The sequence below is a fragment of the Melanotaenia boesemani genome, chromosome 22 (assembly GCF_017639745.1).
Source record: "Melanotaenia boesemani isolate fMelBoe1 chromosome 22, fMelBoe1.pri, whole genome shotgun sequence".
In the NCBI taxonomy this organism is placed as follows: Eukaryota; Metazoa; Chordata; class Actinopteri; order Atheriniformes; family Melanotaeniidae; genus Melanotaenia; species Melanotaenia boesemani.
This window is the reverse complement of record NC_055703.1, coordinates 22341187-22357916: the sequence shown is the minus strand read 5'-3', so window position 1 is coordinate 22357916 and position 16730 is coordinate 22341187. Positions and strand designations below refer to the sequence as shown.

Sequence of the window (16730 nt, the reverse complement as noted above, 5' to 3'; positions counted from 1 at the left end):
TTCCTCCAACCCTGCATGCATTGACTCAGGGAGGAAGCAGTGTGCTTCTTTACATAGATAAACAGCTCTACCGCCCTCTGCTGGAGACTTTAGGTTACTGTTTTAAAATACCACTTTACCTCTGGATCTGACACAGGCTGACTTCTGTCACATATGAACACAGGAGAGAAACAACCAAGCTTCACATTTTATCAAGAGATGTTTTGTCAGTCCATGGCATGAAGAGGATCCAAGCACAGGACTAAATACAACTAAACATTTTATCTTAGAGAAACCAAAGTCCTGTCCCAGCAGGAAATGAGCAACTAAAATCAGAAAGAAAACAAAGTAGAGGTGAAAACACACAAGTGGCATCATGGAGTTACAACCAGGTTCTGAATAAATTGTGTCTAACATGTCAAAAAGATTTTTTGATTTAAATACGACCAACATGAGACTCCAGTATGAACAGCATATGGCCCTGAAGTGACCCACATGAGCAGAAGATGTAACAACATGCAGTATGTTGTGTTTACACAGCTAAATATGGATGCTACACGTTAGCATGTATGTAACAATTTTAAAATTTGTGTTCATTGGGTGCTGACAAAATTATGATAAAATATTGTTTTGTCCATCGTTAGCATTCATTCTTATCATGTCCTGTCTTCACCAGAACAAAATAGTGATTTTTGTCTCACATCAGGGACGTAAAAGTCAGATAAAATGTGACAAAACCGTTCAGACTGAAGAGCAGCAGATATGTATCTGAATTACATGAAAGTAGCCTGGGTTAGATTTGAAATTAATGGATTTGTGCTGTTCAAACAGTTTTAATTGAAAAAGTAAAATTCATATATGGTTCAAATATGAGCAAATAAGTCAGATTTGAGCCACTTTTACCTGCAGTGTGAACACAGATTATCTTAAACTGACATCTGATCATGTTTATGTTTATATGTTTATAGAAGGTGAGAGAGATCTAAAAACAAGTAAACACTTTAGAATTGAATTTTAGATTTTAATAAAATTCAGATGCCAATAAAAGATTTTTCTCCCAATTAATAAAGGACACATTTGTCTAAAGTCATGGTTGAAGGTGGAAGAGCCAAACACAGAACCAGCCAGCAGGAGGCTGCAGATCATCAACAAACAACTTTGATGTGCAAATTTACAACAAAAATAAATGAAATAAATGTAAAGAACTGCTTTGGCAGGAAATCTAACAATAATCTACAGGTATAAAAAAATTCCAAATAACAATGAAGATGATGCACAGAAACCAGTTGAAATGGCAACAGCCTAGAAAAGCACAAAATAACCTGATTGGACTTTAAACTGAGAGAAAAGATAATGAGAAACACAGAAGAGGTGTCTTGTAATCTGTTAACAAAGACCAGAGGCCTGTATTACGATGCTGGATTTTCTCTCAAGGTAACTTTGGGGTAAACCCGGGGTTTTACTTACTACCACGCTGGTTAACTTCTAACTGGGGGTAATCACCATGGTAACTTCTGCTGAAAGGATAACCTGGTCTGGAGCAGGTTATGTTCTGGATAAGAGATCAACGAGTATGAAAGCATCAACTCCTGACCAAGTTCTCCTGGAAAATGGCCGCCCATGCTTAAAAGATCCCGTCAATGTTGATGCGTGGATCGTGAGAGGAGTGCTCAGGAGAGAAATAAATCCTTGTCACCGACCGCTATGAAGTATGTTTTTGTACTTGTTCTTGACTTGGTCCCAAGTCTATTTGTCTCCACTAGGGCCGCATCTGAAATAATGAAATTAATAATGATGCTCACACATGGCAGAACTGCAGAACCATGAATTTATGTAACAAACAACTACTCATGCCGTCACAGTGAGGAATTAATATTCCAACACAAAACGTGCTCATACAGGGTGCTGAGCCTCCAAAGATCTGAATGGAAAATATGAAGGAAAGGAAGGAACTGAGGAAGCGCTCTGCCTGAAACATCTGGGTGGTAATAAAGTGAAATTAAGTGATCAGAGTGATGTTCGTTTATATTCTCTGATGAATTATTATTGTATAATTGATGAATTTATGCATTAACAGAGCCAGCCCAAGCCTGGGAGACGCCTGAGCTTCGGCTGGTGAAGATCTTAACTAAGTGGCAGAACACACCGGGTCCAGGTGTGGCTCCTACCACTGATCACCAGACAGCACCTGCAACACAAACTCAAAGTGGTGGTGACGCGTCACTAGTGGAAAACCCTGGGTTGTATTACTGAGTTAGTAACCAGCTTCGTTGTACCGCTTATCCAGATCCTGAATGTCTGGGTAAGTTAACCCTGGTAACAGAGGAATATCCGGGGCTTGTTAATCACACTTCGTAGTACAGGCCTCCGGTGTGTGACAGAGAAGGAAACTAAGTGGAGTTAACAGAGGAACAGATTCTACTGAATAAAATAAAGTTAATCAGAAATAGAACGGAGGACAAACTGAGCACAGAGAAGAGGAAGTTAACAGCTAAAGCTAACCTGGAAAAACAGGGAGAAATTAACAGAACATTAGTTTAAGAAACTAAAACACAAAGTTCACAACAAATCTCACAAACCATGAAAACACTCAGCTCCTGAATTCTAATTTAAATTAAATATTAAAAAACAGGAAAACATTTTAGAGATGGTGCAGAAAATACAAAACAAAGAAAAAAATAAAAACAATTTGTCTCTTGATATGAGAAGATATTAAAACCTGAACTTCTATCCAGAGATTTGGATTTAAATATAAATCTCAGGTCACACGAACACGATGTGATTCTGTTGTTGTCTTCAGGTGCAAAAGGTGTTGAGATGAACTTTAACAGCTGTGGACTCATTTCTGTTGTCAGTGGAGTCTGAGAGAAACAGAAGGCTCCCCAATGTTTTCATACCTCACTGTATCTTCATCATCATCATCACTGCACACCTGTGTAAAACAACATATCATATGATGTAAACCACTTACTTTAATAAGTAATACACACTGATTTTCCTTAATCGTTCTATCCAGTACGCCGTATGTGAACAACTGATTTGGAAAAATGCTCCAGTAAGATTTAAACCAGTCTACCACTGCAACAGCAGCTAAATAAAAGTTTATTTTCAGGTACTTTAATGCACCTGCCTCCAAAGCTTTTGTTCTTTTCCAAGAAAATTCAGAAACAACTTCATGGTGTGTTGCTTTTTTTAGCTTTTAAACTTTATTTTTTATCCCTCATTGTTCAAGCGTCTCCACTCCACCTGAGTTCTGTTCTGGAGTTTCTGATTATTAGACAGAGCTATTAGAAAGGAACTGGGCCAAACAGTTGAAGTTAACTGGTCATGAGGTGTGATACAGAGAATGATGTAACATCCTCACATCCCACCCCTGTCTGGACCAGTAACCTTACACTCTGTTCCACTTGACTAAATATTTAAAGTGTAATTTTTTTCTTCCCAGATTAATACTTTGGGGTTTATTGCTCTAATTGTCCAGCAGCTCACTGGGGAAAGTCCTGGTTCTCCTGCAGAACAGCACACTTATGTTTCTTACTGCGTTTGGATCTGGAAACACTGGATAGTGTGACAGCATTTGAGATGGATGTCATCTCCAACTTAACCACTAGATGTCACTAATGGTTCCACTTTGTTCCTTTAAATTCACCACAACTTAATCAGCACAGTGTTTCCTTGTTTGTCGTCTTCTTCTGAATCTTTAGTCATTAATTCAAATCTTGAATATTCGATGTTTAAACTCACCGTGTTTACAGTCTTTGTTTTGTTTCCTGTAAAAACAAAAAGACAAAATAAAGAGTTAACTTTAGATATGATGGTGAAAAAACCTGAACTTTATCAGAACATCTTAAGACTAAAAGTTTCATTTGAGTATGTTTCACCTTTAGTTTTTGTCCAAATGTTGACTGCAACAACAGATGTTAACAGAGCTGCTAAAACCACTGATACGATAATATACCGCCATGATGAACCTGTAAAGATAAATAACATCAAACCAGCAGCTGGTTCTGAACAAGAAGGCAGTTTCAGACTGAGACACACTGACTGAAGCAGAGAAAATCTCCACCAGCAGCCAAGAGTCAGTCTGACATTCACACTGCTTGTTGTGATGGATTGTTGTTGGTTTGTGTGTCCGCTGATGTTGTTCTGTTGATGTTGTTTTTCTTGTGGATGTTTTTTGTGTCTCTGACTTTGTTTTTGTTGTTATGGTAACTGACTGTGTTGATGTTGTAAATCTTTTATCTGAGCAAACACAATAACAAGAAATAACTACAGCCTGCATTAAGACAACATGTTCTAGACATGAAAAATGTTGAGAAAGGCAAAGTTGACATTTAACTTTAGATTCTCCAGAACATATTATTATGAATAATTAAAGATGTTCTCACCTGTTTTCTCACCTGAGGACTGAGGAATGAACGGAAACAGCTGCATTTTATTAGTGTAAACATCTGTTACATTACACTTTAATGACTTTGACTTCTGATTCAAGTGGGATGGTGTAAATGTGACAGTGGCAGAGCAGGAAGATGTATGAGGGTAAATTTTCTCTTTACCCTCATACAGCCACTCCACTGTGTGTCTACAGTTTCCATCGCCCAACACAGAGCAGAACAAAGTGACTTTATCTTTGTTCTTCTGTTCAGTCACTGGTGAAGATGGAGATGTTGTGAGAGAAAGACAACAAGAGGAAAATAACTTTATCACTGTGATCATAATTATTGTGATATTTCAGTCTGTTGTTCTAACAAGACAGTTTGAGCTGAAAACATCATGATGTAAATACTCACTGGTAATAACAAACAGATCAACATGAAAGTCTGGTCCTTGTTTTTGTCCTGATACAAACTGTCTGCAGGAGTAAAGACCAACATCCTCGTCTGCGACCTTCTTTATAACCAGAGAACAGTTCGCTGTAAGACTCAGTCTGTCTGATTTAGTTGCTGCTTTTTTGAGAATCTGTCCATGTTCAAACAGCTTTACTCATGTTTTCGTATCATTGAGTTTCCAGGTCGTATTTTCACAGTTACTCTGATCATGTGCCACATTTCCACAAGACAAAGTGACGTCATCACCAACTCTGACAGTGAAGGAAGATGAATGTCGCTTAGCTGCTGCTGGTGAGAAAATTAAATTATGAAAATTAAACAGTTGAATATAAATGTCTGTCATGTTTCTTGTTAATGGGAGGATTATTTTACAATTAATACAAGTTTGTAACCAAGTTACAGATAAAACATGTCGTTAGAGGAAGAAAACTTAATGAAGCTACATTATTAAAGCTTTGAAACTGGTTTAAATCATTTTATTTAACATGTTAAATATGTTTCCTTACCTGTAAACTGAAGCATCAGAATCAGGAATAAAGACATTTTAATCCATCTGAGTGGAACCATTGTGCTTCTGTCTCTCTTGTTGTCTCCTTCACAAATGGCCGAGACTCTAAAAGTGGTTCCTTAAACAGAAATATATTATGAGCTTCTTCTGGTTTGTGAGGCGTCACTTCCTGATAGTGACTTCACTCTGTGTTTTATCACCTCTGTTCATTGTTGAATTAATTGAGTTGTTTACCTCCTATTCCCTTATTTAAAAAGTCTAAATAAAACTTTTTAGCTTTTAATGCATGTTGAATGTATTTTACTAAATCTTTAATCTGCTTTGTTTTCCACTGAAGATGACAGTGGACAGTTCAGCAAAGAACAGAGGAAGCTGCATGTGTGAAGATTGCTGGTACAGATAAACGTTTAACTTCATGCAGCTCTTCTATTTTAAATGTGTTTATTAATAAATTAGTAAACTGATGTCATTTTTTCTGAGAAGTGAAGGAGAAGTGTTTTACTGAGAATGTGTCTACAAAAGGAGCAGAACTCCAGTTATAATTAGATAAACATCATAAAAACATCAGTTTATGTTCATTTAGATGCAGTGATGGAGACAGAAAACGTTCACTGTGGTCGCTACGATGGATTTGTGATTATTTCTGGGGTGCCGTACATGTTCCACTACACAGTGAGTAAGTGTGTAAAGCAAAACTCGGCTGCAACGTCACGCAGCGGCCTGGAAGAAAAAATTGTGAAGTGCAGTTTCTCAGCATCAAGATGCTGCTGGGCAGGAATTTTTTTAGTAATAGGACAATACAAGTGAGGTTTGACAGGTGCTCTCTGAGGAGGTAGAGGTTGAAAATGGTACCCCACAAGAGAGTGTTGTTAGCCACCTATGTTCAGTGGTGTAGGGACGGGGTTTGGAGTTCAGTCTTTGTTTTCCCATAAATGTTAAATCTTGAATTACTTGGGTTTTTCTTTTACTTTTAAGACATTAGTTATCTGTTAAGTGTTGCAACAAAAGATTTGAACATTTTGTTTTTGTTTAATGTGTTTTACTGGGTCCTAATTCTGTTTTACAACAAGAATGACCAGGGGTCTAGCAAGAGATTCTGGGTGAAATGTACAAACCATCATGATGGCCCCTTATGTGGACCTGATCGACACTTCTGACACATACTTTTCCCATGCTATAAGACAAAGATAATAAATATGATTTTAGTTTAACCTCTAAATTGCTAAACGGCTTCTCTGGCCGTTGCCCTGGTTCATCTGGCAGACACTCTGCTGCATTGCTCAGCCTCTCACTGTCTTCCTGTTCCTCTTCTTTCCTCTCCTCAGCCTCCTCACTGTCTTCAGAGCAACCTTCACCCCCCATTTCTTTACTTGCATCTTTTCTCACTCTGCTACAAGGAGGACAGACCCCATACAAGCTACATAGATACAAGATAATCTTAACCTGTTTATAACATAACATACTATAGAATAAACTTGATGTGTTACTAAGATTCTTTCATTTGAATCAGCTGCAGATTGATTGTAAAGTGAGTAACTGAACTACCTGCATGAGCTCATCTTGTCTCACGTTCTCAGTGATCATCTGGACATGATGATGGACCTGCTGCTGCTGTAGTTTCTGAAACGGAGGACCGTGTGGTTCATGATGTTAAGCTTTGCTAATACAGATGTTAATAGTCGGTTAGTGATGCCTGGAGCACACCGACACCCAGCTGAAAATGTGACCTAATTCAGTAATTTTGTCTCTGAATCTGGCTCATATCTGGAATCAACACAATTCAATCCTTCACACAAACATGCAGGCTGATCTCTGACATACATTAACAAAGAAAACAACAGAGCGTTTTAGGTCTTAAGGAAATATTTTGTTCATCCCTGACATGAGGAGCATCCAAACACAGGACTAAACAGTCAAGACGCAGGTGTCAGAGCTAAAAACTTTATTATCAACTTACCAAAAGCTCTGTCACTGCAGGAAATATTTGCAACTCAAGAAAACTGAAAAAGTCGAGGTGAAAACAACAAGAGTGACATTCCAAAGTCACAACACTTATTCAACCAAAATCTATTAAAACAAAGAAAGAAAATATTAGTATGAAAAGTAGAACCATGTTTTAGAGATGAAAACTACACAAGAAATATGGTTCCATGAAGAATTTATAGAATATTAACTAATATAAAACAAACAAAAAAAACAATAAAAAAAGATCCAGAGACATGATGTTGGGACAGACGACCTGTTTATTTCATCTTCTCTCGAGTTAAATTCTAAAACTTTCAGGCGTTATTGTACAATGAGAATTTAAAAGCTGATACTCATAAAGCTTTGATATAATATCTTTCATTAGTCAGTGTGTTTGTACATTAATATTCTAACATTATCCATTCATGAAACATTTATGAAAAAGAAATCTTGATTTTAAGACGTAACTTTTAGTTTCTTTGGTTTGTTGACGGTGGAGTAGAGGCTGTTTGGATCAATGGAAGCTCCAGTAGAAGAGGAGGAAGCTTTCACAGTGCTGTAGGTCACAGTGTCAGAAACCTGGAAGGAAACATTAAAATACAAACTTCACCTTCAGAAACATGCAAATGTTTGAACATCCCTGATCAAGATTCTGAGAAAGTGAATCAGTGAGTCGACGATGATTTTACTTTTTAATGAAACTTTAGGGCTGCACGGTGGTGTGGTGGTTAGCACCGCAGCCTCACAGCAAGAAGGTCGCCGGTTCGAATCTCGGCTGGGGGGAGGTTCGAACCTTGAGGGTGGTGGCCTTTCTGTGTGGAGTTTGCATGTTCTCCCCGTGTATGCGTGGGTTCTCTCCGGGTTCTCCGGCTTCCTCCCACCGTCCAAAGACATGCATGTTAGGTTAATTGGACACTCTAAATTCTCCGTAGGAGTGAGTGTGTGTGTGAATGGTTGTTTGTCTCTATCTGTGTTGGCCCTGCGACAGACTGGTGACCTGTCCAGGGTGTACCCTGCCTCTCACCTGTTAAAATGCTGGGATAGGCTCCAGCTCACCCGCGACCCGAAATGGAATAAGCGGTCAAGATAATGGATGGATGGATGAAACTTTAAAAAAAAATGTGACAACATATTATTTCCTAAATTAAACCGACTATAGATTTATTCTGTTTGGAAATCAGATCAGTTTTTCTGCAGTTACTCAAAGTAAAACAATCTTGACAACAGACACCAAAACATTTGCTTATTTCTATAGAACAAAACACAGTAGTTCATGCTTTTGCAGCAACATGTAGCATATAATACATGACACCACTCACCTGTTCTCTTTGTCTGGTCTGATCCATGAAGCTGATGGAGGCGTACAAAACACCATCCTCAGGATCAGCCTGTACAGAGAACACACCATCATGGCTGCTCAGTGATGTAAAGATTTATACTGAAGAAATTACACACTGATTTAAATAAAGCAATTTCATCATCATCATCGTAGCTTCTTCTGCTCTTCTGTTGCAGAACAAAAATAGATCCAGTGCTCACTGTGTTTATTCAAATATACAGTTTAGAGAACTAACACATACAGATCAGTGTGTGTGTGTGTGTGTGTGTGACTTTGTAATTGGGTGTAGTGTGTGTTCTGTTACCTGACGGCTTTCTGGACCAGAATGAGTCACTGCAGGGTTTAAGCTCAGTTCCTGCACCATGACACATGAGTAACATATCTGTGTAAGTTTAAGAGTCTGAGCACAAAACTACACACCACATGTACGACTGTCAGAGAGGAGTTCATTTAACTCATTTAAAGGCTGTTAGTGGTGACAAAGACTTCATTCACCCTGCTGCTGTAAAAATAAACTTTTTATTCAATGTAAACTACAGCAGTTATCACAAAATAAAATCACTGATATCCACACAAACCAGACTTTAACAGTGTTTTGTAGAACACAGTTAAATATTAAATAGTTCAGAGTTTAAACTCACTGTGTTTTCTTCCTTCTTCTTTTTACTTCCTGAAAATACAAAAGAAACGAGTTCAGCTTCTAAACTCAAAGCTCAGGCTTTCAGTCCTGTCTGTTTTCTAAAAATCACCATCAAAGAAGAGCTGCTTTAACACACATGTTTATCTGAACTAACAATCTTCACATGATTAACTTCCTCACTTCTGTTTCTGATCAGGTCAGTGTTAGATTGAGAAGTTCTGTAGATCCAAGACTCAGCTAAATGCATCAAAATTAAAAGTTTGGATATCAAACACTATTTTTCTACACCTGCATGGAGGGTGGAGCTGCCATGTGGAGATGTTCTCACCTTTAGTTTTCTTCCATATGATGATGATCATCACAGGAGTGATTAAGAGAGCTGCTGAACTCACAGAAACAATAATAAACAACCACGATGAACCTGGAAAGAGAATTAAAATGTTAAACATGATCAGTGTTTCTGAACAACAACAAGTTTCAGACTGAGACACACTGACTGAAGCAGAGAAAATCTCCACCAGCAGCCAAGAGTCAGTCTGACATTCACACTGCAGAAGATGAAAGATTCAGTCTCTACCTGCTTGTTGTGATGGATTGTTGTTTGTGTGGCTGTCCACTGATATTGAGCTGTTGATGTAGTTTTTACTTGAAGTGGATGTTTTTGGTGTCTCTGACTTTTTTGTTATGGTTATTGACTGTGTTGATGTTGTAAATCTTTTATCTGAGCAAACACAATAACAAGAAATAACTACAGTCTGCATTAAGACAACATGTTCTAGACATGAAAAATGCTGAGAAAGGTAAAGTTGAAATTTAACTTTATAATCATTATGTTTATTCCACAGAATCTAAACCGTTGATGTTCTCACCTGTTTTCTCACCTGAGGACTGAGGAATGAACGGAAACAGCTGCATTTCATTAGTGTAAACATCTGTCAATTTACACTTTAATAACTTTGACTCTTGATTCGGGTGAGATGGTGTAAATGTCACAGTGGCAGAGCAGGAAGATGTATGAAGGTAAATTTTCTTTTTACCCTCATACATCCACTCCACTGTGTGTCTACAGTTTCCAAATCCCAACACAGAGCAGAACAAAGTGACTTTATCTTTGTTCTTCTGTTCAGTCACTGGTGAAGATGGAGATGTTGTGAGAGAAAGACAACAAGAGGAAAATAACTTCATCACTGTGATCATAATTATTGTGATATTTCAGTCTGTTGTTCTAACAAGACAGTTTGAGCTGAAAACATCATGATGTAAATACTCACTGTTAATAACAGACAGATAAACATGAGAGTCTGGTCCTTGTTTTTGTCCTGATACAAACTGTCTGCAGGTGTAACGACCAACATCCTCGTCTGTGACCTTCTTTATAACCAGAGAACAGTTCGCTGTAAGACTCAGTCTGTCTGATTTAGTTGCTGCTTTTTTGTGAATCTGTCCATGTTCAAACAGCTTTACTGATGTTTTCGTATCATTGAGTTTCCAGGTCGTATTTTGACAGTTACTCTGATCATGTGTCACATTTCCACAAGACAAAGTGACTTCATCACCAACTCTGACAGCAGAGGAAGATGAATGTCGCTTAGCTGCTGCTGGTGAGAAAATTATAATATATTAAATCAAACTGCTGAATATAAATGTCTGACAAGTTTATTGTTAGTGTGAGATTTATTTTACAATTAACAAAAGTTTGTAACAAAGTTACAGATAAAACATGTCTGTGTTAGAGGAGGAAAACTTAATGAAGCTACATTAGTAAAGCTTTGAAACTGGTTTAAATAATTTATTTAACATATTAAATATGTTTCCTTACCTGTAAACTGAAGCATCAGAATCAGGAATAAAGACATTTTAATCCATCTGAGTGGAACCATTGTGCTTTTGTCTCTCTTGTTGTCTCCTTCACAAATGACCGAGTCTCTAAAAGTGGTTTCTTAAACAGAAATATATTATGAGCTTCTTCTGGTTTGTGAGGCGTCACTTCCTGATAGCGACTTCACTCTGTGTTTTATCACCTCTGTTCCTTGTTGAATTAATTGAGTTGTTTACCTCTTATTCCCTTATTTATTTAAAAAGTCTAAATGAGTCTAAAGAGTCAAAATAAAACTTTTTAGCTTTTAATGCATGTTAAATGTATTTTACTAAATCTTTAATCTGCTTTGTTTTCCACTGAAGATGACAGTGGACAGTTCAGCAAAGAACAGAGGAAGCTGCATGTGTGACGATTGCTGGTACAGATAAACTTTTACCTTCATGCAGCTCGTCTATTTTGAATGTGTTTATTAATAAATTACTAAACTGATGCTATTTTCTTCTGAGAAGTGAAGAAGCGTTTTCCTGAGAATGTGTCTACAAAAGGTGCAGATCTCTGCAATTTCAGCCTCCAGTTATAATTAGATAATCATATATACATTAATGATCGTTTAGATGTACCGTTTTAAACACAGCCAGAATGTATTTTTTTTTATTTTCTTTTTCATAAGTTTATGTCTGACATTGACACATAAGTGATATTGTCTTTTTTTCATACTGCAGACATGAGTCTTTGCTCTTTTAGATAATAATTTTCAGCAGATGGGATGCAATAATTATTATTGTTTACAATTTAGTTGTCTGGAAAAAATGTCAGAGATCAGAACAAACAGAGCTACAGAAAAGATTAAAATGATGTTGATGTTATTTTTCTCATTGCTTTACTTGAAGTGGATGATTTTGGTGTCTCTGATGTTGTTGTTGTTGATTTTGTTGTGCTAGATAACTGTGTTGTCAATGTTGTTTCTCCTTCACCTGATAAAACACAACAAGATGTAACCACAGCATAGATTCAGACCATACTCTAATGATGTCTCCCTGAGAACCCAGAAATTCAGCCACACACTCAGTGATTGAGATTTGAATACAATATAAATTTTTTGAAACCAGGGAATGGAGGAGAAGAGCAGGGTGCAGTCCGGCAGGGAGTGGCGGGGAGTTCCTCAGGTGATGCAGGGTGCAGGATCCTGAAAAGATTCTGGATACAGTCTGGGGAGAGCCACAATCCAAAGGTGTAGCGATTATGAAGCCAAGGGTCATACACAGAGAGGCAAGAAGCAGACTACTTAGCAGGGGCAGGCGAATATCCAGGAGAGCACTAAGCAGGAACAGTCCGACAGGGGAAGAGGCACAAGAAGTCCGAGGGCTGTAGCAGGGTTGAATACCGGAATCTGGAAGCAACCGCTGGATATCAACAAGGCATGAGTGTTGACCATCTGGCAGGGAAGCATGAACAGGAGAGGGTTTAAGTGGGGCAGAGCACAGGTGCCGGTAGTGTGATAATAAGGAGTACCACAGGTGGGGCAGATGAGCTTGATGAAGGACTGGGGGCCCAGCAGAGCAGCAAACATAGCATACTCTCTGTTTAACAGCTTTAGCAAAAATTAAATAAAAAGTTATAAAAAATTTCACATTCACCAAAAATAAACAAATATTTTCAGTTTGATATGATAAAAAAACAATTCATGACTTTCTCACCTGTAGTGGCAACAACTGGTAGCACTTTAAAGCCACTCTTTTACTTGACAGGAGGTGAGGTTGGATAGGCTTGACTCGTTATTATATTACCTTTTCTTGCTCACAAATCACGGAAGACTTCGGTCATGTTTGCGGTTTTATTTTTATGTTGCTCCAAATATCTTTCAGTTGGTACATCCAAGCTTTTCCTGGGTTTCACAACAGTTCTTAATTAACACTTACTGTAGCAACAGTTTTGTTGGTAACATAACTTAGTGACGGTCAAAAAACCTTTTTCTCTGTACCTCCGCACACCTGTCAGTCCACGCATCAATATCACAAACAGTTGGTCTTCCGTATCTCACATAGAGCAAACGTAATGCCTACTTCAGGTGCTGTAAGACATTTAACAACTAGGCGAACATCAAAAAATAGTGTAACACAATGAATACCACAGTACAAGAAAAATAACCAAAGTACACTAACCTACGCCAACATCTTAACTTTCCATATCACAGTTTAGCTCCTACATCACCTGTTGTCTCATGTGATGACTGAGGGATGAAGGGTAGCAAGTGTATTTTTTCAGTATAAATATCTGTCACTTTATACTTCAATACCACATAAGTTATTAACTCCTGACTCAGGTGAGATGGTGTAAATGTCAGAGTGACAAAGCAGGAATGTGCAAATATAACCAATATCTACTTCCGGCTCTCGACGAAGGCAGACTCTTTTTCTTCTCCTCCCTTCTCCCCACTCTGCCCTGCTACTTGTCCTGTCATTTCTGAGCCTCTCTCTGCATTTCTTTTCCGAAACTCAAATCTTGACCTGTGGATTTGATCAGTTGATCACTAAATGCAATCGACCAAATTTATTTGAACCGGAAAACAGGTGTAGGGGAACTTGCTTGTCCTGGCGGAACATTTTTGGCTGGATATGTGATGGATTCCTGGGGCGTGTGGAAAGTCATGTGCCTGTCGATCCTTTCTGTCGAGGACGCTGAAGACATCTATACATTCGGATTCATGATAGCTGGGTTTCTGTTGTTTGGAGCGGGCAGTTTCCTGGCATATCGCAAAATTCGGACACTGTTGGGGGCCACTGGCAAGCTGCCGGATTTCTGTGCCGGTGTGTTGAGAACAATCAGACTTTGGCGTTGCAGGAGCTAAATCACAAACTGGAGGCTATTCTAGCTCAGGATGGCAAGCTGGTTGCGATTTCTGAGCTTGTACGTAAGGTGGACACCAACTTGGAGAAGTTGTCGGCTCGGCTGGATGGAAATTGACCCACAATTCGGATGAGTGGAGTCGCCAGTGGGACCACTGATAGACTCAAGGCAGACGAAACAGCTCTGGCCTGAAACCAAAACAAATGCTGTTATCAATTCGGCTCCCTGTACTGGCCTTGGATGGCTGGTTACAAAGTTCTCTTGGAAGGTTATGTTGGCGGATGCTCAGTCCCCCACCCTCCCCTCACGGCGGTGAACTTTTACCTGGATCTGCTCCCATGGATGCCCACTATCATCAGGGCAGAGACTGGAGATGGAAACTGGGACAAGTTTGCATGCTCACTTACTGCGCACACACATGCACCACACTCACATACACCACTACAGATGCACCTCCCCGATAATTCACTGCCTTGGTTGTCCCTCCCCCCACCCCCCCCCCACCCTCCACTCCCGGGAGGCAGGTTGAACTCTGCTGCGATGGGAGACCCCTCTCCCCCGCCACGTGTTTCTGATGTTGTGAGTGTCTGAGTTATGTGCTTTATGTACCGAGGAGTGTTTTTTCGCATCTCCACACTGGAATCCACAGTTCAAGAGAGAGGCTCAGAAATGACAGGACAAGTAGCTGGGCCCTTAGTGTGGAGCCTGTTTTTATGCCTTTTTTTTCTCTCTCCAGCCGCTGTTATATCTTTCCGCCTATATCTAATGAAAAGGAGCGCTGTAGAAACGGCTGCTGCCTCAGTATGCTCGATCCTGTTTGTGTTATATGTTGTTACTGTCTAGTCTTGGACGGGTTGTACTGGAAACACAAATTTCCCTGAGGACCTCCAAAGGGATTAGTAAAGTATTATTTCATTTAATTTTCATACCTGAGGATTTACCCTCATACAGCCACTCCACTGTGTGTCTACAGTGTTTAAATCCCAACACAGAGCAGAACAAAGTGACTTTATCTTTGTTCTTCTGTTCAGTTACTGGTGAAGATGGAGATGTTGTGAGAGAAAGACAACAAGAGGAAAATAACTTCATCACTGTGATCATAATTATTGTGCCATATTTCAGTCTGTTGTTCTAACAAGACAGTTTGAGCTGAAAACATCATGATGTAAATACTCACTGTTAATAACAAACAGATGAGCCCCAAAATCTGGTCCTTGTTTTTGTCCTGATACAAACTGTCTGCAGGAGTAAAGACCAGCATCCTCGTCTGTGACCTTCTTTATAACCAGAGAACAGTTCATTGTAAGACTCAGTCTGTCTGATTTAGATGCTGCTTCTCTGTGAATCTGTCCATGTTCAGTCAGCCGTACTGTTCCCATGTTATTAATAAAGATCCAGGTCGTCCTGTCACAGTTATGCTGATTATTTTCACAAGGCAAAGCAGCGTCATCACCAACTCTGACAGTGAAGGATGGACTTTGCTCAGCTGCTGTTGTTGAGAAAAATTAAAATATGAAAAATAAACTGTTGAATATAAATGTCTGTCATGTTTTGTTTTAGTGTGAGGATCATTTTACAATCAACACAAATTTGTAACCAACTTACAGATAAAACATGTCTGTGTTAGAGGAGGAAAACTTATTAAAGATACATTATTAAAGCTTTGAAACTGGTTTGAATAACATGTTAAAAATGTTTCCTTACCTGTAAACTGAAGCATCAGAATCAGGAATAAAGACATTTTAATCCATCTGAGTGGAACCATTGTGCTTCTGTCTCTCTTGTTGTCTCCTTCACAAATGACCGAGTCTCTAAAAGTGGTTTCTTAAACAGAAATATATTATGAGCTTCTTCTGGTTTGTGAAGCGTCACTTCCTGATAGTGACTTTGTTATTTTTCACCTGCTATTTGTCCTGAAACCTGAAGATGAAGTGTGTTGGTGAGAATGTAGAAACAGAGGCAGATAAATTTGAAAGTTTGACCTTTGAACTTTGCTCTCAGTCTTACTTTTGAACAAACGTTGCTTTATAATGGCTGGTATGCAAAGATTTTTCATGTCACATATTTGTATTTTTCTGAGCCACATCTGCATAAAGTTGATGTCTGATCCATCCTGATCACTGCAGCCTGTTTTTATGCTGTAAAACTGCAGAGACAAAGTTAAAACTTCCCTTATAAAAAAGATTTAGGACCTTGTATGTTTGGCTAATCTTTTATATGCAAGTTAATTTATTATTTGACTGCTAAACTTTCCCATGTTCTATTTGTTCATCCTGTATAAGTTTATGTGTCAACAATTACAAGACAAGCCATTCATAGGCCCATTTATGCTCTAAGCTAAAGATGGATACAGAACATTTCATTCGTCTCCTGCATCCTTTACCTGCATAATTTTGTTCGTTGTCATAGCTGTTGATAAAAGCCATGGCACAGCAAACAAAGAAGTAACACCGGAAACCATGTGGTCAGTGTCAAGCAGAATAGCTGGTGTGTGACCAGTTAAAGGAAAATACAAGAAAGAAAGAAAAAAAAAAGCTGCTACATCATTAATTGCTGCACAGACGACCACCATTGCTGCTTCTTTTCATCTCTTTCTAAGAATGTACATCATCATTATCTCGTCCACTGTCACCATGTTTGCTGTTGTGGATTTTTTCTTTTTATCAATTTCCAGTGAGAAATTAAGAAAACAATGACAAAGTTGAACTGAATCAAAGTGTTTTAATCTTGCAAGAGACAGAGAGGTCACACACGTCAGTTGCTCATACATCTGAATGGAGGAGCTCTCTGTCTGTGTAGTGAAC

The 16730-nt window shown here is 38.7% G+C and overlaps 1 protein-coding gene and 1 long non-coding RNA gene across 2 annotated transcripts in view; both read right to left on the bottom strand.

The window, feature by feature from the left end:
- Window positions 1–881: 881 nt before the first annotated feature.
- LOC121633276 lies at window positions 882–4620 on the bottom strand. Its single transcript, XR_006009023.1, has 3 exons — window positions 3861–4620; window positions 3724–3749; window positions 882–2911 (listed from the first exon to the last, which is right to left on the bottom strand). It is a non-coding gene; the product is annotated as an uncharacterized LOC121633276 (long non-coding RNA).
- A 2830-nt stretch (window positions 4621–7450) lies between these two features.
- The window catches only part of LOC121633261, a 61462-nt gene continuing 52182 nt past the window's right edge, over window positions 7451–16730 (bottom strand). Inside the window, exons 4-9 of the mRNA XM_041975127.1 lie at window positions 9838–9981; window positions 9589–9681; window positions 9262–9290; window positions 8925–8975; window positions 8601–8669; window positions 7451–7860 (exon numbers count right to left, since the gene is read on the bottom strand). Of these exons, the coding sequence (XP_041831061.1) occupies window positions 7738–7860; window positions 8601–8669; window positions 8925–8975; window positions 9262–9290; window positions 9589–9681; window positions 9838–9981 (509 nt within the window). The 3' untranslated portion in view covers window positions 7451–7737. The remainder of the gene's footprint in view (window positions 7861–8600; window positions 8670–8924; window positions 8976–9261; window positions 9291–9588; window positions 9682–9837; window positions 9982–16730) is intronic.